This window comes from Ictalurus punctatus, chromosome 3, assembly GCF_001660625.3.
Source record: "Ictalurus punctatus breed USDA103 chromosome 3, Coco_2.0, whole genome shotgun sequence".
Taxonomy (NCBI): domain Eukaryota; kingdom Metazoa; phylum Chordata; class Actinopteri; order Siluriformes; family Ictaluridae; genus Ictalurus; species Ictalurus punctatus.
The window spans coordinates 14674938-14698497 of NC_030418.2; the positions used below are offsets into that span (position 1 = coordinate 14674938).

The 23560-nt window shown below is 40.1% G+C and overlaps 1 protein-coding gene across 3 annotated transcripts in view; it reads left to right on the forward strand.

The window, feature by feature from the left end:
- The first annotated feature begins 34 nt into the window (after window positions 1-34).
- letm1 (leucine zipper-EF-hand containing transmembrane protein 1) overlaps window positions 35-23560 on the forward strand; it is a 32096-nt gene continuing 8570 nt past the window's right edge. Inside the window, exons 1-12 of one of the 3 annotated variants that reach the window (XM_017464601.3) lie at window positions 35-362; window positions 5414-5465; window positions 5688-6165; window positions 14065-14208; window positions 14425-14562; window positions 16064-16267; window positions 16361-16480; window positions 16629-16760; window positions 16904-17065; window positions 18530-18646; window positions 20945-21079; window positions 21601-21794. In XM_017464601.3, coding sequence (XP_017320090.1) covers window positions 284-362; window positions 5414-5465; window positions 5688-6165; window positions 14065-14208; window positions 14425-14562; window positions 16064-16267; window positions 16361-16480; window positions 16629-16760; window positions 16904-17065; window positions 18530-18646; window positions 20945-21079; window positions 21601-21794 — 1955 coding nt within the window. In that variant the 5' untranslated portion in view covers window positions 35-283. The remainder of the gene's footprint in view (window positions 363-5413; window positions 5466-5687; window positions 6166-14064; window positions 14209-14424; window positions 14563-16063; window positions 16268-16360; window positions 16481-16628; window positions 16761-16903; window positions 17066-18529; window positions 18647-20944; window positions 21080-21600; window positions 21795-23560) is intronic. The other 2 variants (XM_017464602.3, XM_053679630.1) reach the window with 2 other exon arrangements.

Sequence of the window (23560 nt, forward strand, 5' to 3'; positions counted from 1 at the left end):
TGTTTGCTCAAGACGGTGTCCTGACATCATCCTGCGACACGCCCCCTGTCGGCCGAGCCGGATTTACAGGAAGACCCGAGAGCACATGAAGGCCAGTCAGCAGTGAGCGTTTTGCAACATCATCGCTTGATTTACCGGGTGACAGAAACCAAGGGCATGGGACGAGAATTTGGGACTTTAGTGGATTAGACACTTTGTAAACCGTTAAAAAGCCACACAGCACTACCGGATAGACGTCTGTAACGGTCGGATTAACGTCCAACTGCTTTCGACTCGGATTAGGATGGCGTTAATATTGTTCTCGAGATCTCGGACTCCGTTGATGAAAACCTCCAGGTCATTAAATCACGAGTTCAGGAGAGGTAATGATGGTGCTTTCTGTAGCGTATACGTTCACATGGATGACGGTCTACACAATCCCTTTAGCCGACAAACTGGCCTTGTTTTCCGGTAACAGCCGGCAGAGTAAAGCGGCGTGAGAGAAAGGAAACCCGCTAGTAATCAGTCGGTTTTTACAGTTTTAGCTAGTCACTAGCATGCACTGAAATGAAAGGAAAGGAAAGGGATTACATTGCTGGAGCTTATTATGGCGCTAGCCAGGCTTTCTGACTGTATACGTGTCTAATGTGTGACTAATATTTCAGGCTTTTGTATAATTAAACGAACATATGATCTCTCCGTTACTAAAGTAGCTAACTAGCTAACCTTTAGTGGCACTAGCCTTTAATACTGCAGATTAAATGAAACAGTTCACCTAGCTAAATGCTAGCTGCATCACATCAACTCACATCCTTTTCAGAGTTTAATTCAAACATGTCTCTGTGTTTAACGGAAGCGTTATAGTGTGGACTATGTTAATAATAAAACGCTGATTTGGATAGGTTAGCTCTTTTAGCTGTGTACTGTAGCTCAGTGGGTCATTTCCAGAAAGCTGCTGTAACACAGTGTGTGTACTGAACTGTCCTTTTGTTGCTACATTCTGGTGTCATTTCCACACATTTAAAGAAGAGTCCATGGCTCTCTGGGACCTTTCTGTCACACAGCCACCTTTTCAGACTGGACACTGAGTTTGGTATTGAGTCCGTGGTTTTAAACTGGGTTTTTGTTTGTTTGTTTTAAGAGTACATTACTACAGGAAGAAAACCTTTTCTCAGTCATGCTAATCACTTGGTAGTTAGTTCAGGCGTTTTCTATTTTAGCCGCCATGCTTAAGCTGCTCCTAAAAGGTTATTTGCGGACAAAGTCCCTCTGCAGCACTGACACAATAATAAACTCCTTCACTAACCACTTATACTAACTGCCAAGTCACTTTCATACCAGTTTAATCACACTGGGTGTACTCCCAGTTACAGTACTGTATAATAGGTTTTAAGCACATGCAACGAAAAGCTGTAGAGCAAAGATGCCTTCAAACATAATGAAATGTTTCTCCATTAAAAGAAATACTATAAAGAGCAGTAAACAGTCATCAATGAAACAAAGGCAATATTTGGTGTGATGACCCTTTGGTTTAAACGTTTTTTTTTTTTTTTGTACTCTCAGGTAGAGTTTGTGCATTTTATAAGGATATGAGCTGTAAGTTTTACTGAGCATGTTGCAGAACCAGACACGGTTCTTCTGGAGACTTTGACTGTCGCACTCGCTTCTTATTTTTTCAGCAAAACCCAACAGCATTTATTGTGTTTTTTGGTCTGAAAAGTGTCTCTTACCACTTAATCTGCTGCTTTCTTTACTGACATACAAACATTTCTCTGTAACATTTCATTTTGTGCTGGAAAACTAGTGTTTGGGAATCTAAAATGTTTTTGTTCTGACTCGATAATGTAGAAGTTATAAAATAAAAAATCTATAGCAAAGTTTGTACTTAAAAAACAGGGTGCCTAAAACTTTTGCACAGTACTGTATATTGCAACTGTGTATCACACATATGACCTGGGAGTGGTATAATTATGCCATTCTACCTGTATACTGGTTTGCTGTTATTCATGTCTTACAACTGAGTAATTTACAGTAACCAAAGTTATGTATGTATGTATGTAGAAGCCTCACATATGCATACAAACTATATGCAGACCGATCAGCCATATCATTAAAACCACTGACAGGTGAAGTGAAGAATATTGATTGTCTTGTTGCATTGGCACCTGTCAAGGTGTGGGATATATTAGGCAGCAAGTGAACAGTAAGTTCTCAAAGTTGATGTGTTGGAAGCAGGAACAATGGGCAAGCATAAGGATCTGAGCAACTTGACAAGGACCAAATTGTGATGGCTAGACAACTGGATCAGAGCATCTCCAAAACTTGCACATCTTGTGTGGTGTTCCCGGTATGTAGTGGTTAGTAACTACCAACAGTATTCCCATTGAAGGACAACAGAGGCAGTGTGATGCTCTGGGCAATGTTCTGCTGGGAAATCTTGGATTCTTGCATTCATGTGGATGTTACTTTTACTTGTACCACCTCCCAAACATTGTTGAAGACCAAGTACACCCCTTCACGGGAATGGTATTCCCTAATGGCAGTGACTTATCTCAGCAGGATAATGCGCTCTGTCACGCTGCAAAAATTGTTCAGGAATGGTTTGAGGAACATGTCAGAGAGTTCAAGGTGTTGACTCGGCCTCCAAATTCCCCAGATCTCAGTCTGATTGAGCATCTGTGGGATGTGCTGGACAAACAAGTGCGATCCATGGAGGCCCCACCTTGCAAATTACAGGACTTAAAGCATCTGTTCCTAACGTCTTGGTGCCAGATACCACGACACACCTTCAGAGGTCTTGTGGAGTCCACGCCTCGATGGCTCAGAGCTGTTTTGGAGAATGAGTGTACAGATGAGGAAGTGAGAGAACTGGATCGACTAAAGGTCTAAATAACAGATGCATCTGACTCTTTAGGTAGAGATGGTCTAAATCCAACTTGGGCCACAGTCACCTGGTAGTCAAATGGCATTTTGTGTAATGTAGGGAACTGTTAACCATTGTGAAAATAACCAAGCTGCTGAAAGAAGTTTAAAACATCTAAAACGTCTACTTGGAAGTTAATTACAAAATAAGGATATGTCTATGTTGTTTTCTGAACTGCCAGACTTTCAGAGAAGCAGTCAAGTACATATATCTGAAAAAGCTAACTGAATGGCAGAAGACAGCACACCTAATTAGACCAATAGCTGAGGGTGTTTCTGCATCAATATTTACATGCTCATGGAGTCTTTGGGATTTTTGTTGAACATTTGTGAGGGAAACTACCATGTGAATTACTCATTTCATTATCATGGAACCACCAAGGAAAAAAAGCTCAGTCTCTTTGAGTACCATGCAGTGCTATTATGCACTTACTGATTGGGATGGAACATAGACTGAGTGTGACTCCATGTATGTGGGTGAAGGTCCATAGGTTACTCTGTAGGCCAGCATGAATGATTTGAAGCCTTTCCAGGAAGCCAGTGAATAGACGATTATTTGCCACATACATAGTTATATACCGTATATAACTTGCACTGAAATGAAAACCTGGCCTACTCTACTTTATACATTGCATTAAATACTAAATAAAAAAAACAATCAGAAATGAATAAGATAAGAAATATGAAATATATGTGCAAAAAGGAATGTACAAAATAAGCAGTGTGGTACATGTAGTAACGATGCAGTCAGTGGAGTGCAGAGGACTGTAGAGTCCTTATGGAGTCCTGAGGGATATGCATGGTGGGCGTGTCCGGGCTGAGGAGTATGATGGGCTGGGTGAAGAAGCTCTTCCTGAGCCTCTCAGTTTTATCCATCAGACTATGAAGCGCTTGCCTGATTGCAGCAAGTTGAACAGGCAGTTACCGGGGTGGGTGGAGTACCAGATGATTTTTTTTGCCCTGGTGTTGATGTTGTGTAGAGAAGCGAAACCAGACCCGGAGATGCGCTCAGCTAAGCGCTCCACTTTCTGCAGCGATTTGCGGTCCTGGATTGAGCAGTTTCTGTACCACATTGAGATGCACTGAGTAAGTAAACTTTCTATGGCCCCAGTATAAAAAGTTTTCAGGATCTCGGGGTAGACCCTGAATTTCCTCAGCAGTCTCAGTTGGTACAAGTGTTGTCTGGCTTTGTTCACTTGAACTTGAATGGGATGAGTCTGGATCAGGTTCACAGAGATGTGTACTCCAAGGCACCTGAAGCCACTCTCTCCACGGGGGTCCTGCAAATCTCAACAGGGGTGTAGTTCCACTGCTGTCTCTTCCTGAAGTCCACAGCCCGCTCCTTGGTTTTACTGACTTTCGCAGAGAAGAGGGGAACTTTGTGTTCTGGTTGATTGAAGACAAAGTATTTACTGTGTTTTGAATGGGTGATGCAGTGTTTAAACATACCCTGCAGTTTACCGCTGACAAATATGGTGTATTTCCTGGTATTCATAAGATAAATGGTGGCACTTCCAAAATGTTCCCATGTTCAGTGTGGCCTTTTAAGCCCATTTTACACCAGAAGCAACAAGACCGCTTTTCATGTTCCATTGTATGTACGTCATGTGCATCAGTGTAGGCAGCGTTGACCAATGATTTCTTATACTAGTTCAGTAAGTATAACATGCTTATCGCTGTACTGCCTCAGATTATTGTGAACATTTTTGCCTTGTATGAGACTAAGTAGGTTATTAATCCAGTGAGATTTTCACTTCAGTTCTTAGTGGCAGAGTTAGAAGCTTTGTGAAGTTTTCAATTACAAGTTTAACCGACACCAGGGCGCATACTTACTTATGGAGGAATATTCCAGATGAAACAAACTAACTAAATAAAATGAATGAGTAAAGAGTCATGTGACACTAAATACAATGAAAAATAAGCATCAATAATTCAATGTTGCATACAAATATTTTTCATTAAATGCCATTTTGATTAACATGATTGACTTTAAATGTACTATTGTGCTAATGACATTAGTTCGTTAGAGGTCATATATGTTGGTTATATAGCAAATCTGTGTATTTAGGTATGTATCATGGTACTGTTGGGGTGAAAGTTTTATCTCTGAGCAGCCGTGTAAAAAAATAAAATAAAATGAGTACAGATGTGCACCTGATAAACTAATTTAATCTAATGAATATGGCTAGAGTGTGAGAACATGCTGAGAACAACCTCCCAGCACTTATAAAACTGCAGAAGTGTAAATAAGAGAATTCGTAGTTTTAAAGGCAAGAGTAGGTCTAGCGGGTGCATGGTTGCTTAGTGGTTAGCACGTTCGCCTCACACCTCCAGGGTTCGAGCCCCGCCAGGGCGATGTGTGTGCATATCAGCTGCAGCTGCATATCAGTTGCATATCATTATGAAGATTATTTAGTGATTGAATTGCTCTCTGTGAAATCATAGGTCTATATAAATAAAGTTCATGTCTATGAATAGAACTGTTTTTTCTTTTTTCTCCCTTTTTTTTCAGAAAAGAAAGTAGCCTGCTTCAGTTGTACTGCACTACACCTGGCTACAAACAGGTACACAGAGCTCAAGGGGCAGAGAGCAATACATATTTTGCATTTTATTATAGAATTTCCTCCTTTTTCTAGATATTTATACACTGTTGAAGCACAGTTTATGAAGCATGTCAAGATAAATGTACATTAAGATAGACTATTGTTAGAAAAGTACATGATTCTCTCTGAAACAGTCAAGATTTGATTCCAGCTGAGTTTGACATTGGTGTATCTCTGTAATAGTCCCGAGGTTCTCAGAGGCAGTTTGGCAGCCCGGATGTTCTCTCTCAGGCTGTATCCTGACCGTTCATACGTTCGACAGTGCTCGCCGACCAGTTCATCTCGTCTTTACTCTGCCGTCCTGATGCCCAACTCTGCTGCACTAGGCCACACTCACCATGTCTGTCATTGGGCAGTTGCACAGTGGCCCACACCAGTACGGTGGGTTCACACCTCACGCTGTCTGCATGACGACTCCAAAGTGGAGCGCTCGCTGCGTTCACTAAAAGACCGAAATAAAAAGCTAGAGGAGGGAGGACCCATCTACAGCCCTACTGTGGACGCGGCGCCAGTGCGGCGAACGCTAAGGCAATGGGTAGTTGATGAAGTGAAGCACTATTACCATGGGTTCCGACTCCTGTGGATAGATACGGCCATCACTGGACGCATGCTGTGGAGAGTGCTGAATGGACAAACTCTGTCACGAAGAGAGAGGAGACAGGTACAAAGACACACATGTACACAGTTGACCAAACGTGCCTTTATGGCAGTAATATAGAGGAAGTGCACGCAAATGCTCCGATTCTGCTCTCTGGCAGCATTGGGCTTAATATCCGTTTTTCACCCGTGTAATTTTTTGCACGCAGTAACCATTCCCTAAGTGACTTTCAGGCTTCGAACTTAACATTTCTACAACAAATTATTTATTTAGCATTAAGAGCTAAATAAATAATGCGCCCTCTATTTTGCACCTTTTCTGCAAATTGGGACAATTATCTATTCATTAAGGTAAATGTTCAAAAACAATACATTTTATTTTGCTTGTGGAAATTAAAATATAATGAAATATGGATTATCTTGATTGAATTGTGTCGGATTAATAGTGAAAACTCTGTGTTCACTTCCTAGTTTCTTTCTGATATTTATTCAATGCTTTTATAATATGAAAAACACCTAGTGATGGTCAGTAGGGATGGGAGATATCTTATCGTTTGTGATATACCGGTATTAATTCTCCCCACAATAAGAATTAGTCTTCTCACGATAATAAAGATAAAGCCTAGTTGATGACGTATTTGTGTACGACAGCCTGCGACCCATTCGCAGCTCACGTGCAGATTGAAAACAAGTACAGTGGAAGGCAGACGTAAAGCTGAGGAGGAGTTTATCGCTAATCGAGGAGCTACTTCTACAATCTGGAACTGGTTTGGTTTCAGAAAATCAGTTTTACTTTTAGATCAATGTTTGTGTTTCTGAAGCTCTCAAGACTGCAAGAAGATATCACCTGTAGCCAAAAACAGTGGTGTATGGTGCTATATTTATATCATCACCGATATCGTTAACGCAATAAATACCAGAAAATATCGTGATATAGTTTTAAGTCCATATCGCCCATCCCTAATAGTCATTTTTGTTTATTTATTTTATTGGTAATAGCTAACGATGTGCATGGGTATTTGAACACCTGGTTAATGGATTGATGTGCCATTATTCAAATACGTTTGCAGCATGTAGCAGATACACTATTTAGAGCAACTCACAGAAGAGCATTGAAGCCTCTATTGAAAATACATCCTTATGCTAGTCAAATAGGCCATGGTCTAAGAATCCCATGATAGTAGGAGTTGGATAGTTGGTACTGTTTGTTTTAAAAATTAGTTGTATAGATATAGTGTTCATTTAGATGTTTAATGAGGTGAGGCTTCAGTCTTTTTATGATGACAGGCAGCGACTCAGTTGTTTGTACAGCCAGAGGAAGTTCATTCCACCACCTGGGTTCCAGTACAGAGAACAATCTTGATGAAATCCTTCGTTGAGGCAGGTCAATTCAACACATGCTTGTGAATGGAACATGATACAGAGCAAGCTTTGCTAAGTAACTGCAGGAAGGTAGGGCAAGTATAAACCTGATACAGCGCAGCTACAGGGAGCCAGTGGAGAGAACACAGCAATGGGGTGATATGGGTAAACTTAGGGAGGTTGAACACAAGCCATGCAGCTACGTTCTGGATCAGTTGCAGGTGTCTGGTGGTACTCTGGGGGGGGGGGGGGGGGCAGCCAGGGTCCAGTTGCAGTAGTCCAGTCATGAGATGATGAGGGAGTGGCCTTGGTGAAGAGGATAGATCCTCCTGATGTTGTAAATGAGAATTAAACAAGATGACTCATTTATAACATTGAGTTCTCCAGAGAGATGACAAGATCATGATGTGGGGATGCATCTCCAGGAATATATTGCAGATCAGTCTTGCTGGGATTTAGTTTTATGAGTAATGAGTTGCCATTCATGACTAGATGACATCAGAAATGCTGAGATCTGTGCAGAAACATGAGAGGGGAGGAGAAGAGAATGAGTTGTCATCAGCATAGCAGTGGTATACAAAGCCAGGTGAAGCTACAGCCTCAGTGACCGAATGGATATAAAGGGAAAAATAGAAGAGGGCCAAGCTCTGAGCCTTGTAGGAGTTTGCATGAAGCAGATCTGGATCCCCTCATTATCACCTGATGTGACCATCCTTTTAGGTAAGAAGCAGTTCACCGTCATGCTGAGTTATTAACTTCAAAGTTGCATGAAGCTTGCATGAGTCTTGTGCTTGACTGTGTCAAAGGTTGCTGAGAGATCAAGAAGAATCAGGATTGGTGATAGACTAGATTATCTAGCAGCATGAAGCTTTTCAGTAAGCGCCCCGGTTCAGTGTCTGTGGACATATGCCCACACAGCACGACTCAGTTGCTGCACAACACTTTTCATTTTATACCAGCTTACATGGAGTCTTCCTTCACTGGTTTAGTAAATATAACACTTAGTAGTTTGCGCTTGTGCCTCGCATCTCCAGGATTGGGGGTTTGATTCCCGCTTCTGCCCTGGGTTGTATGGAGTTTGCGTATTCTCCACGTGATTTGGGAGTTTTCTCCGGGTACTCCGGTTTCCTCCCCCCAGTCCAAAGACATGCATTGTAGGCTGATTGGCAGTTCCAAATTGTCCGTAGTGTGTGAATGGGTGTGTGTGTGATTGGGGTTGGCATCCCATCCAGGGTGTCCCCTGCCTTGTGCCCCGAGTTACTTGGGGTACTCTCCAGGCTCCTCGTGACTCTGTGTACAATGGATGGATGGACTTTAAGATTATTTCCAACATTCATTGCCACTATGATCATAGAAATTTTGTTAATCCAGTGAGAATTTCAAACCTTCCTACCAACAAATACACTCTATGGCTAAAAGAATGTGGATACCTGACCAGTCAAACCCATATGTGCTTGCTGAACGTCCCGTTCCAAATTTAGTCCCCCCGTTTCCTGTCATAATATGCTCTACTCTTTTAGTATAGCTTTCCACTGGATTTTGGCGCATGGCTGTAGGCATTTGTGCCCTTTCAGTCACAAGAGCATTAGTGAGGTCGGATGCTGATGTCAGGTGAAAAGGCCTGCGGCATGTCAGCAATTCATCCCAAAGGTGTTCAGTGGAGTTGAGGTCAGGGCTCTGTGCAGGACACTTGAGTTCTTGGGAAACCATGTCTTCATGGAGCTCGCTTTGTGCACAGGGGCATTGTCATGCTGGAACAGGTTTGGGCCTTTTAGTTCCAATGAAGAGAAATTATAATACCACGGCATTCAGAGACATCATGTAAAACTGTGTGCTTCCATCTTTGAGGCAACAGTTTGGGGAAGGACCACATATGGGTGTGATGGTCAGGGGTCCACATCGTTTTTTATAGTACAAGGAGCTGTAGCCATTTAAACTCTGTGTCAGTTATTATAGGTGGAAAGCTTAATTGCAATGAAAACTTCTACTTTATTACACCATATTAAATAAAAGGTCCCCTCACCCAGCAGTTAACCCAATTCCTGTTAACTCTACACATTGTAAAAATGAAACTAGGCTGAAGGCACATCCATAATTGGTACAGTTGGTTTTTTATGGTGCTGCTGTTCTAGACATTACTCTAGCCTTAAGAATACTCAAGGCCACCTTTCATTCCACAGGTGAGAGAAGGACTATCCATTGTTTATGATGGAAAACTGTTGGCAAGCCATCAGCCAATTGTGACATGTTCTCCATCACTTTAAAATAGAGAAAGAGAGGATGGCTAAACACACTGCTGAGGGTACTACACTCTGGCTTGTAAATTTGACTAGTCTTTTACATTTTGTACAAAACTCTCATACCCTTGTTGAATATTCATTCTTTATTAAACCCTGTATCTCATCCGTTTGCTAGTGCTTTATATTCTTGCATTATTTGTTGAAAATGGCTGCATAATGTAGGCAGTGTAGGTTATCAGATTATTTGCCACAATGTTACTTGGTACTTTTAATAGATTTTTTTTATGAATTTATTGCATTATTGGCCATTTATAAACACATTGCTGGCTGTGTAGGAAACCAAGCACTTTGCGTTAGTAGCGATCCTGTTAAGGTATACCATTTTGTGCATTGATTGATTTTTACAGGTAGATCTATTATGAGTTTCATTTCATTGAGCTAAAGTTGGGGGGGGGGGTTTAAAAAGTTCATTTCTATGGGGTGAAGCTGAATTACATTCTGCAGCAGCTTAAAGTACAAATCTATGCTCATGGCATAGTTGAGTCTTCAGCACTTCGGTCTTATTCATACTCCTCTGAAATCATCCATTAGATTGTCTGTGTCTCTCCTGCAGGTTGTCTCCATTTGTCTGGTCTTTTTCATTTGCCTCTCATCCTGGCTAAACATTGATCAGAAAAGCTGTGGTGAAATGCTGTACTAGGCTGAATAGTGTGGATGTGTGTGTGTTCCTTGATGGCCAGATGCCCAGACTCTATGTTCCTATTGTGGTAATGTGATATCCCTTGGGAAGCTGCTGCCCTTCAGACAGAGGTAAAACAGGGGTCAGTTTAAGGCCATGCTGTAACAGAAGCCAGCCGTGAAATTAGCATTACGTTCACCATTAGCAGAGTTTCCTTGTCTGTCGTTGCTGTTAACATGTGGTAAATATCACTAAACTGGTTTATCCACATCTTTGCTGTTTTCTGAAGTGGACTCCGAGTCCTATCTGGCAGAAGCCATGCAATATAATCCTACTAGCATAATGCTAATGTCTGACTATCTCAGCCACTCAGACAGACACATGACTCAGTTGCTGCCTGTACTGCTACATTCCCGGAAGATCTGTCCTCTGGTCAGACCAAAATAGACACACGTGCTTTCGTGGTTCTGATCCCAGTGATTACAGTCTAAATAATGAAGCATTGCCTGATTTGGGCTCTTCCTCCTTTTGGTGATGTACACAGCAATGAGTACTTAATAAATACTTGGTGTTTGTCATCATGCCACATTTGTTACACCATTGAAGAGGGGTGTGATTCTTTATATTCTTTCAACAGCACAGTTCTATTGGATATCTTACATTATAAAGTTCTATCTTTATCAAACTGTTCTTTCCAAAAGTCCTCTCATTAGCCTATCTAATCTCTGTTCTTGATGACCATGTTGTGATTAGCATGTAGCCTCTACAGTGTAACTTGTTTACAACATTACTTCTGATACGGGCATATATGAGCTTACTTTATCACCTCCCTTTCAAAGTGCAAATAAAAACTTACACTCAGTGATTAAATTCTGACCCTACCACCTGCATGTCCAAGCAGAAATCGAGATTCATAAGACCAGACAACATTTTTCCAACCTTCAACTTTGCATGTGAACAGTACAGACTCTGATTCTTGATCTCGTCTGACCGTAGTGGCACCTGATCTCCAGTCCGCTGCTGCTGTCCTCTGCTGTTGTAACTCATTTGACTTAAGGGTCAATGTGTTGTGCATTCTGAGGTGTTTGTCTGTTCACCATGGTTGTAAAGAGAGATTATTTGAGTTATCACAGCCTTCCTGTCAACTCGAAACAGTCTGATCATTTTCTTCTGACCTCTCTCACTAACAAGGTGTTTCCACCCACAGAACTGCTGCTTACTGTATGTGTTTTTCTTGTGGATGAAAATTCCAGTTTCTGAAATACTCAAACCAACCCATCCGGCGCCAACAGCCATGCCACAGTCACTGAGATCACATTTCCCCCATTCTGATATTTCATTTAAACATTAACTGAAGCTCTTGACCTGTATCCGCATGATTTTATGCGTTGCACTGCTACCACATGATTTGGCTGATTTGGATAACTGCATAAGCAGATGAGCAGATGTACATATGTTCCTAATGAAATATTCGTTGAGTGTATAGCTCATAGTAATTAACAATAACACATCATGTGCATTTGCATGTACATTTCGATATATTGGTTTAAGATGGAATTTCAATTCAGATTTATTTGTATAGCGCTTTTTACAATGGTCATTGTCTAAAGGCAGCTTTACAGAAATATGTAAACACAGGGTGCAGATTTTAATTTGTTCCTAGTCTTAAAAATAAACAATAGAATAAAATGATCTCAAAGAGCTTCACATACTGTGCCTTAAATCCCACCCAATTTCAATCTACTTAGAATAGCTCACAATATTGAAGTGTGGTGGGTGGAATCAGTATGCCTTGTAGCTTGCAAAGTTATTTACAAACAAAGAATGTAGGTAGTGTTCAAAGAGGTATCAAAATAAGTCTGATACAGAGGTCTGGAAAAGTATCATTATTTGTTTATTGAAATATCCCAAACTTTCTTGAAAGTACCATTAAATCAACAACTGAAATAATAAGGCATGGTGGATTAGTGCTTAGCACGGTTGCCCCACACCTCTGGGGTTGGAGGCTGGAATACTGTCTCCGCCCACTGTGTGCAGAGTTTGCACGTTCTCCCCGTGCTGCGGGGGTTTTCTCTCGGTACTTCAGTTTCCTCTCCAGTCCAAAGACATGTGTTGTTTGGCGCTTCCAGATTGTCCATAGTGTGTGAATGTGTGATTGTGCCCTGTGATGGGTTGACATCCCGTCCAGGGTGTCCCCTGCCTTGTGCCTTGATTTCCCTTGGATAGGCTCCAGGTTCCCTGCCACCCTGTGTAGGATAAGTGGTACGGAAATTGTGATACATATTTAATTAACAAGATAAATGTCCCAAAAATACTATTGGTAACAGGTTCACAAGTTCAACAAGTTAAACAAGCTATATATATATATATATATATATATATATATATATATATATATATATATATAAAATCTGGTCTTTAAATTGCCAGTTGTGCTTGTGTTCCTATCAAACTGTGAACTCGATTCCAGAGTTTAGAGGCAATATGATAAAAACATTTTCTACTGGCTGGGAAATGAACTATTTGTGCATGTTGGTTAAAACAGGTTAGTTTAAAAGAGGAGTAGCAACCTTGGCTCTTACAGACCCCAGTGTAAATGCACACAAAGTTTGCCTATTGTGAGCCATTTGTTGTCTATTTTCACCAAAACTGTTCGAGTGGATTCAAAGGGATTTAAATGAGCAGAGCGTAGTAATTGAATGACTGTTTATAACAGTTTTAGAATGTACAATTATTCCTCATTCAATCCATGTGGGCCTCTTGTATTAAAAAAACCCCCAAACCGATTAAACGCTCTTACACATTCCCTTGGCTTGAGTTAGCATCTACTCAGGCTTCCTACCGCTATTCCTCCTTCGTGTCTCTTTAATGCTTATTCGCATTCAGCCCAGAGGCTTTTGATGTCACTTCTTATCCTCTTTCTTTCTAAAGCCACCAGAACCCATGCCTCTTTTTTTTCCCCCTCATTCCCTTTTTCCGTTTACCCCTCTCTGACAGAGGTGATATACATGTCAATAGGGGAAAACACAAAGCTTCTTTTCACCCTCTTTGTCTTTGTTCCTATAGGACCACTGATATGCAGGTGGAGAGAGGGGAGAGGAACGTAAAATTGATCAACATGTTTGTGGTGCTCCTCTATGTTTGGGTCATTTTTTCAGGGAGCGATGGTAGTTTTTGGTTTCTTTAATGCTATAACTGGCCTGTGCTAATTTACAGTTTTTATATCAGTCGTAAAAAGAGAGCTAGCAAATCGAGGATGACCAAGAACGACAAAGAAGGACTGCACGAGAGTGGGGGATGGGACATGCGGAGAGAAATGTTGGAGGGTCAGGAATGAGAGGGTTTTAATTAGACTTTGGGCATCTACATGTGTAATACATGCCCCTTGTGTAATAGCTTTCCCATTTGTAAGCAGGTTTATATATTCTGGTCCTTTACAATACCATCATATAATTGCATTTTAGGTAACACTGAAGAAATGAAGCAAAATGATGTAGATAAGTAAACAGAAATCACTATTTGGTGTGATCTCTAAAAGAAGTCACTCAATTCAGGTTATACCTTTAGACACTTGATATCTGTATATGATCCCAGCAAATGGTTCGTGGTTTAAAAAAACAAAACTTAGACTTGTATGCTATTTTTATGTAATTGTCTAATTCCATATTTTTGTCTTTTTCAGTTCCTAAGGACATGTGCAGATTTATTCCGACTCGTGCCTTTTCTGGTTTTTATCATTGTTCCGTTTATGGAGTTCCTGCTTCCTGTTGCTCTGAAGCTTTTCCCCAACATGCTACCATCCACTTTTGAGACAAAGTCCAAGAAGGTGCCGTGATCTTTCACTTTCTGTTCTGTGCAGCCATTGTCTGTGGAATTATGTGCTCTTTATTATAATTTGCACACTAGAGTAACATTCCTGTTGTATGTGATGGGTATTTTTGCTAATCTGGCCTGAAGACCTGAAGGTCATTGTAGAATTTGAGTATATTATCTGGATTTTTGCAGCCTGAAAAACGTATGAACACTATTTTATGTGCTGCAGGAAGAGAGATTGAAGAAGGAGCTGCGAGTGAAGCTGGAGATGGCGAAGTTCTTACAGGACACAGTGGAGGAGATTGCACTGAGAAACAAAGCAGACAAAGGCAACGTGACTGAGGAGTTTTCTACCTTCTTCCAGAAGGTAACACCACAATGCTGATCTCCCCATGATTAATGCCAATCACAACGCAGTGCTGAAAACATTCACTCTGATTCACAATGGTTATACTACAGGTAGTTCCGGTTCACTAATTTGATTGGCATTCCGCACACGGACGTTTTACTGTGCGCATCACTCCACTCGTCTGTGTTAGCCACACCAAGTTCCACTTCCTATTTATAACTGCTACTACAGTAGTGTTAGCGACATCCTCAGAGGACACGGCAAACACTACTTTTCACGAACATAACTTTTGACTTAAAATATGAAAGCTCATCAGATGAAACTGAAAAGGAAGAAGGGACACCCGTTTTACCAGAATTGACCAGCTATTCAGTGTAACTGCACTCTTGCTCGTGCAATATTGCTTAATTGCAAACCAACTCCAATAACTCGCCAGTTATTTTTAATGATTACTCACCATCATTAATTAACATTGGACACTCCAATACTGATGCTAATAACACCAATTGGGAGTATGCACAGGTATTAAAATGCTGTGGTGCTATTTGTGTCAATATATGCCATATATTCAATATAATATATGAAAAAATAAGCTGAGTCTGGCAGTATTTTGATGCACTGGTGGTGTGGGACTGAAAACAATTTCATGTTGATGGAAGGTTGAAGTTGGGGGGAAAAGAGAGAGAATACATTTCCATTAGTGTCCATTTCCATTAGTCTCCAATACAGCTCCCTTTAAAATTAATTCATGACAACGGACACACACGGACAGCCGAGGTACCTCGGCTTTGCAGTTTAAGCCTATTTTACACACTGCGTTCACAACGTGCCACAACTGCTCTACGCTCTGGCCACTACTTGCAAACATCCTACCCACAACTATCAAAGTGAAATATTGAGCAGATATTCGGTAAAGCTGTTGATGTTGTGGTTTTTATTCTGTTCATTATTATCTGTGTTACATCTGTCAATCACAAAAAAACACAAGCTGCTTCTGACTGGAGGAACCTTTTAACATGAAAACGTTACACGATTACGCAGTATTAAATAAGCTTTCCCTCACTCTTAACACCAATGATAATCATTCTAATTAATACTGATCGAAACTCATTACTGGGATTAATACTGATCGCACACTGACACTAATCATTAATACCACATACTACTGATTAACACTTATCAATCACCGATGCTGATCACTCTTAATTAATACTCCCACACTGATCTTTCTGATTTATACTGATCACTACTGAATGCTATTATTCCATTTGACTCTTATGTATTGACTGATGTTTCTCTGATAATCCCAGAACACATTACTCAAATTAAACCAACATGTCTGTGCCATATCTAATTATTAGGCAGGTCCACGTTTCCCTGTCCAGCTTTAATCTCAGACAGTTCTACATTGCCCCCGTGTGGCCATCCTGCGCTCATACGCACACTTCATGACTTTTCAGTCAAACATCACCAGCATTCTTACTTTTTCTTAATTTCTTCCTTTCTCCCCTCACATCAGATCCGGGACTCGGGTGAAAGGCCTAGCAACGAGCAGATCATCCGATTCTCCAAACTGTTTGAGGATGAGCTGACCCTAGACAACCTGACACGGCCGCAACTGGTAGCTCTCTGCAAGCTACTGGAGCTGCAGCCCATCGGCACCAACAACTTCCTCCGCTTCCAGCTCATCATGAAGCTCCGCTCCATCCGTGCTGATGACAAGGTGCCTGGTCCAGTGCTACACTTTCTCTTTACTCCTAACTAATCGCTGTCTGAATGACACATTAGCTGTATGTGTGTGACCTTGTATTGGCAGCTGATAGCAGAGGAAGGAGTGGAGAGCCTTAATGCGAATGAGCTGCAAGCAGCATGCAGGGTTCGAGGCATGAGAGCTCTGGGAGTGACTGAGGACAGGCTTAGAGATCAACTCAAACAGGTAACACACTTCGATCAGTTCTAGCACTTCAGAGTAATGATTTAGCTGTCAGAATTGTCGAGTGTTCTGTCCAGCATATCCAAAAGTAGCCATGTAATTGAGATCGTGTGTGTGTGTGTGTGTGTGTGTGTGTGTGTGTGGGGCGAAGTGGCTGGAGCTGCATTTGAACCAGCACATCCCCACTTCTCTGCTACTGCTTTCGAGGGCCATGTTCCTTCCTGACACTCTGTCCCCTGCAGACCAGCTTAAAACCACACTGCAGACCTTGCCTGAGATAGTGGTGCGTACATTACACATATATATTCCTGCCCCACAGGGTGTGTATGAATCTGTTGTCTAAAAGACATCAGCACACTTTGTTGCTATTGTGTTGTATACGTATCTGATTTCTTTTTCTTTTTCCAAATTTGATTGTTTTTGCAGGCTAAAGAGGCACAGGTGAAAGTGGCAGAGCTTGACTTCTCTAAGGTGGATAACAAGACTAAACTGGAGACCATGCTACAGGAAGAGGCAGCTATTCGCCAGGAGAACAAAGAGAGGGAGCTGGAGAGGCTAGCTGAAACTGCAGAGAAAGCCAAAGAGCAGGTTGGAGCACCTGTAAACTACTTTAAGTTTGCTACTGTAAATTACTCTTTGAGTTCATTGAATAGTTTTATTTAACCATGCGGTGGGTTTTTTTTTTTTTCTCCCTCAAACACAAATTTTAAAAAAAAATGTAAGCATTTCAAGTTTTCTATAAAACACTGGCTCTGAAAATATCAGCACTCTTACAGTTAATATTTTGTTCCACCTGCATTTGAGAGAATAACAGCACTGAGTCTCTTATGTAATGTCATCAAGGTTGGTCAAGGGTTCTTTGTCCATTCCCTGATGCAGAACATTTTACGCTTCTTTATATCTGTAGGTCAATTCATACCACAGGTTTTCAATAAGGTTTAAATCTGGAGCCTGACATGGTCAGTGGTAAACATCGATTTTATGTTTCACTGGCTCATTGTCTTGTTGAAAACTCCTATCTATGGCCAAGTCTGAACCTCCTGTCAGAAGAAACCAGGTTTTAGGTGGAAACATCTTGGTACATTGCAGAGTTCATGATGCCATCATTATTTACAAGAGCCCCTGAATCACTAACCACAAAACAGCCACAAAGCACCAGTGATGCACCTGCATATTTTACAGCCAGTATCAGGTACTTTTCCTTGCAGTTGCAGTTCTGTTTTTTTTTTTTTTTGGTCACCCATCAAGCTGATGGTGTGAAATGAAGTTTAAATTTGAGTTTCTGCTAACCACAGCACCCAATTAGCAGTTTATTTTGAAACCACCAGATTCTAAAACTGTGATCATTGAGGTTTCCAAAAATATATATATTTTGGATGACAGTGTGTTTATGTTCCAGGTAAATTTCCAATCATTTCAGATATATGAACCTTTTTGTTATGGCCCTATTTTATTTACATGACTCTGTTTTCCCATGGTAATATTTGACAAAATGATTTTACATGTGTACAACCTCATATTTATACGCCAGAAAATAGAATAATATTAGTCCTTTGCTCTCAGTCCCTAGAACTGTTATGGTCTTTAACCATATGTTTTTCCAGTTTGTTTGCATGTATTTCAAATATTCCTTACTGTATCAATAATGTTGTCATGTTTGTACGAAGTGTGGCAGTAATTCTGGAGGACTCTGTGCATTAAATAACCCAGTAGCTGCACTAAATGAATTTGCCTTGCAGTTTATGGTCCTTTTGAGGACATGCAAAAAATCTGATATGGCCTGAGCAGGAACTAAGTTTGACACCTCGGCTTTTTAATGTTTAATCATTTTCTCAGAATGGGTGAGCCTATGTCTTTAACAGCCTTAGTGAGTGTGTACTGTGGCTCACTTTTAAAACATCTTGTTTTATTTCATTTGATTATGGATGAACATGTGATTTTTAAATTCGATTACATGTATCTTTAATGCAATTACAGTAAATTTTTGTATTAAGAAATGGTACGTACACCCAGATTCGATGTGGAACGCTAATGGAAGGTTTCTGTTTGCAGAAGGAGGATGTGGAGGCCGATATGCAGGTAGATGCGGATCTTGCTATGCACAGTGTAGACGTGGCTATTCACTCTGAAACATTACGAGACACAGCACCAGTGCTGGAAGGTATTAAGGTATGATTAACACACAGAAAGACAGATTCACATACTATAACACTCAAGCTTTTGGTCTATTGTGCTTGATAAGATTTCTTAGCATGACCATTCCTGGTGACTCAAGACAGACGGGTTTACTCAGACAGACCTGAACTGCGTGCATCGTATTGTCGTGTTATGATTTTAAAGAGTCTGTGTGCTGCAAATGTGCACTAATTAAATAAGTAATAGTTTTGTGTACACTACCGCTTAAAAGTTTGGAGACTCGTTACTGAAATGTTTCTCATGATCTTAAAAACCTTTTGATCTGAAGGTGTATGATTAAACGTTTGAAATCAGTGTTGTAGACAAAAGTTTAATTGTGCCAACATATTTATTTCTTTCATTAGAAAACTAACATTTTATTTACAAAAAAATATTTTTTAAAACTGATGAGTTGGAGTGAAATATTCTGAAAAGCAGCCAATAAGTGTGCAGCGTAAGTGCGAACTCCTTTAATACTGTTTAAAAAACATCTCGGGGAGATTCCTCAAGAAATCGGTTGAGAAAATGTCAAGAATACATTTCTGGAAATTCTAGGCAAAAAGGGCGTCCACTTTGAAGATTCTAAAATACTAAATTATTTTTGATTTATTTTGGATTTTTTAACACAACATAATTCCCATAATTCCGTTTGTGTTACTCCATAGTTTTGATGACTTTATTATTATTATTATTATTATTCTAAAATGTGGAAAATGAAAAGAAAAAACGAGTGTGTCTAAACTTTTGACCGGTTGTGTGTGTGTATATGTGTGTGTGTGTGTGTGTGTGTATATATGTGTGTGTGTGTGTGTGTGTGTGTATATATATATGCACGCACGCACGCACGCACACACACACACACACACACACACACACACACACACAGTATCTCACAAAAGTGAGTACACCCCTGACATTTTTGTAAATATTTGAGTATATCTTTTCATGTGATAACACTGAAGAAATGACACTTTGCTACAATGTAAAGTAGTGAGTGTACAGATTGTGCAACTGTGTAAATTTGCTGTCCCCTCAAAATAACTCAACACACAGCCATTAATGTCTAAACCGCTGGCAACAAAAGTGAGTACACCCCTCAGTGTTGTCACATGAAAAGATATAATCTATATATATATATATATATATGTGTGTGTGTGTGTGTATGTATGTATGTATGTATGTGTGTGTGTGTGTGTATATATATATATATATATATATATATATATATATATATATATACACACTATAGATTGATAGATAGATATATAGATGGAGATATAGATATGACTCTTGTGATATTCTGTAATAACAGTGCTAAAACATGTTGTTTCTTTATAGATTATAATTTTTACATGTCTAGCCAGTTGATTCAGATCAAAACATTCTTGGAAAGCATCATTTGCACACACTTTCTATTGGTTCAATAAATAACTCTACAACCTCAAAAACCTACAAATACCATCATGTCTGTTAGTCTGTTGTTCCAGGATATGCTTTAATGCAGGTCCTGAAACTGAGGTCTTCAGCTTGTGCACTGTGTGTAATGTGTGAGCTTGTGTAATGTTGGCTTGTTTATTTCATGCTGCTGTCAGTTTGAGCTGTGGCAGAAGTATCTACGCATCAAGGTTCTCTACTCCTGTATCTTCCATCCGGACAAGAGCACGCTGGCCCTTCTGCTCCTCAGTATTAGAATTTTTAACTTTTTTTAACTAATAATTAATAAAATCCTCCAGATAAGTGATCAAATTGTGATTTTTGCTTGAGTAGTGCTAGACGGTTAACGAGGAGCAGAAATACCCAGTGTAGCTGTTGGTGTTTAAGCATGCTTTTCTTTCCACTGTGTCTGTGTATATACCTGCTGTAACTGCTTTCCGTTTACTGCATCCCCAGCCCCAGTCCTCCTGCTAAATTTGCATTGCTGTTATTCATTCATTCATCTTCATTAGCCTATCCATATTCAGGATGGTAACACACACACACACACACACACACACACACACACACACCAAAACCGAACTCGGGATCAAACCCAGGACCGTGGAGCTTCACCTTCTGTGCTACCGTACCTATTTCTGTTATATAGATCTGTTTTTTTGGGGGTTTTTTTTGGCTTTTTTGGGGGGTTTTTTGGTTTTATGATCACATCCCTTATGTATGACTGTCTCCTAGTGCAATTACTGTAGAATGTTTGTGTTTTCTCCTTTCTGCTCACACACTCCATGCCTGTCTGTGTCAGTGGGCACTGACATGGTTGTCTAAAATAAATCCTGTGTAAACTTTTCCCTCCATCAGGGAGAGGAGATCACTAAGGAGGAGATTGACATGTTGAGTGATGCCTGTACCAAACTGAAGGAACAGAAAAAACTCCTGACAAAAGAGAAAGAGGAGCTGGAGGAGCTGAAAGATGACGTGCAGGAATACTGTGAGGTGAGAGGGACGGACAAACGGGCACATTTTGCAAATTTCTCTGGGAAGAAACTGGAACTGACTGTATGCTTTAGAAACACGGGAAATCCTGTCCATGTTATTAGCAGTAAGTCGAAAGTGAATCTCAGCAGTGCATTTTCACATTCGTCAGCCTCAGGGATGACAACCAGACACGCAGGTAATTTGAGAGGGTTGCACTGGGTTGCACAATAGAGGTCACTGTCTCACTTTTGTAGTGCTGTTCAGTCTATACCTTCAGGCAACTGGGGAATAATTGGAGTAAACAGTTCTTGCCTCTAAACATGCTGAGGCAATTCTATATGTTTTTCCATTTAAAAAAATGACAATAATAAGCTTCATGTACCCTCGAGGAAGCATGTGCAGCCTTTGTTCTTCTTGATCAATAGTACTGTGACAAAGCTGGGTAATTGACCTTAAAAAGAATAAAAGGGTTTTCAGTTGAAAATTTCTGGAGGAATGTCCTCTCCTTTACGCTCATCCCACGTTTTGTTGTATGTCAGGATCTGGAGGAGATAAAGAAAGAGCTTTCTAAAACTGGGCAGGAGAAAGAGGTGGAAGAGTCTAAAGCCAGTAAACATCTGTCACGCCGGGTGAACCGCATGATCGGCCGCATGGATAAGATCATAAACGAGTTAGAGAAAGACAAGCTGGTGCTGGATGGACAGATGGACAGTGGAACCACACCACCAGTTGGGTAAGAAAGTATGATTTTATATATATATATATATATATATATATATATATATATATATATATATATATATACACATATTATATATATATATATGTATGTATGTATGTATGTGGCAGAATATTTTGCTGGTCTCTGAGCACTTTGTATTATGGATGTGTGTGCATATAGGTTGTGGGATGTCAAAGTGAACACTGTTCACTTTTTAGTTCTACACTCAGTGTCCTAACAAAAAAATATATGTAATATGGTTTTCACACCCCTTAACTAATATTTACTTGAAGCACTTTTTGCTTGTAAGACAGCACTCACTCTTTTTGGATAAGAGTCTTCCAACATTTGGCAATTTTATTCCTTGCAGAAATGCCCCAGATTTATCAAAGTACAAAGGCATCTTCATGTCATTCCACAGGATTTTGATAGGATTTAGATATTAGATATGGGCTCTGTCTCCTCCATTCTAAAAGATTTTCTTCTTCTGAAGCAGTTTCTTTTGTAAATTTGTATTTGTGCTTTGCGTGGTTATCGTGCTGCAGTATTTTTTTGCAGAAATAAATAGATTTTTGGAGTTATCCATGATTCCCTCAATCTTGACTAGAACCCCAGTGGGTATGGTGTTCTTTGGGTGATAAGCACTCTTATTTTTCGGCCAAACACATCTTTTAAAGTCCTCGTGAAGTGCCTTGAAACGTGAAGCATTACTCGATGTGTTGATGTAACTTCCACTGAAACAGGAAGTCAGGGCATGACGTATTGAGTGGCTCCTCCCCCTTTTTAAATAGCCAGTAGCATTTAGCTTACCTCGCAGCAAGGAAACCTACAACTATTGGGGGCGGGTCACATCAGATTCTAAAGGGCATTTGACTGGACAGAAAATCATATTCATACTAAATGCCAGAAAACTTTTGTTGAGAATTTGAGTTCATGGGGACTTTAAGAATTACGCCCAAAAAGTTGTACCTTGGTCGCATGAGATCATGACACATTTTGCCATGCTGTTTTGGCTAAATTTAGGTGCACTTAGATATTTATTTTGTGTGAAAGGGCTTCTGCTTAGCCACCGCACCCCATAGCCTAAACATTTGAAGAATTTGAGAGATTATCATATGTAGAGAATGACCAGTAGCTACTTAATAGATATTCCTGCAGGCCTTTAATGTTACTGTAGGTCTCTTGGCAGCCTTCTTGATATGTCTTATCCTTTCATTGATTTTGGAGACATGTCCTGTTCTTAGTGATGCCACTGTGGTGCCCCATTTTTTTCCCACTTACTGATGATGGCCTTCACGGTGTTCCATGTTATATGTAATGTTTTGGAAATTCTTTTATACCGCTCTTCTAGGGATGCTCCGATCGATCGGCCGCCAATCGGTATCGGCCGGTAATCATGTTCTATGACTCGATTGGTAGTCTCTAAATTTGTCCAATCTCACGAAACCGATCACAATTTGATGACATTAAACTTAACGCTGCAGTCATATAATCACCAGTGTGGAATTATTACGAGGTCTCAAGAAACAATGAAAAATTCTCCATTCACCATGTATTTTTAAAGGCCTATTAAAATGTTCATTGTAAAATGAATATTTATTGTGTTTATTTATTTGATTCTCAATTAAAACAACAATCTACAACATTACTATAAATAATATAACCAACATCTGTGGTATTACTTTATCTGAAAAAATGGTTAACAGTGACGGTCAACAGAAAGCTTATATAACACTTATATATAGCTTGAACAATCGGAATCGGCCGATCCTGATGAC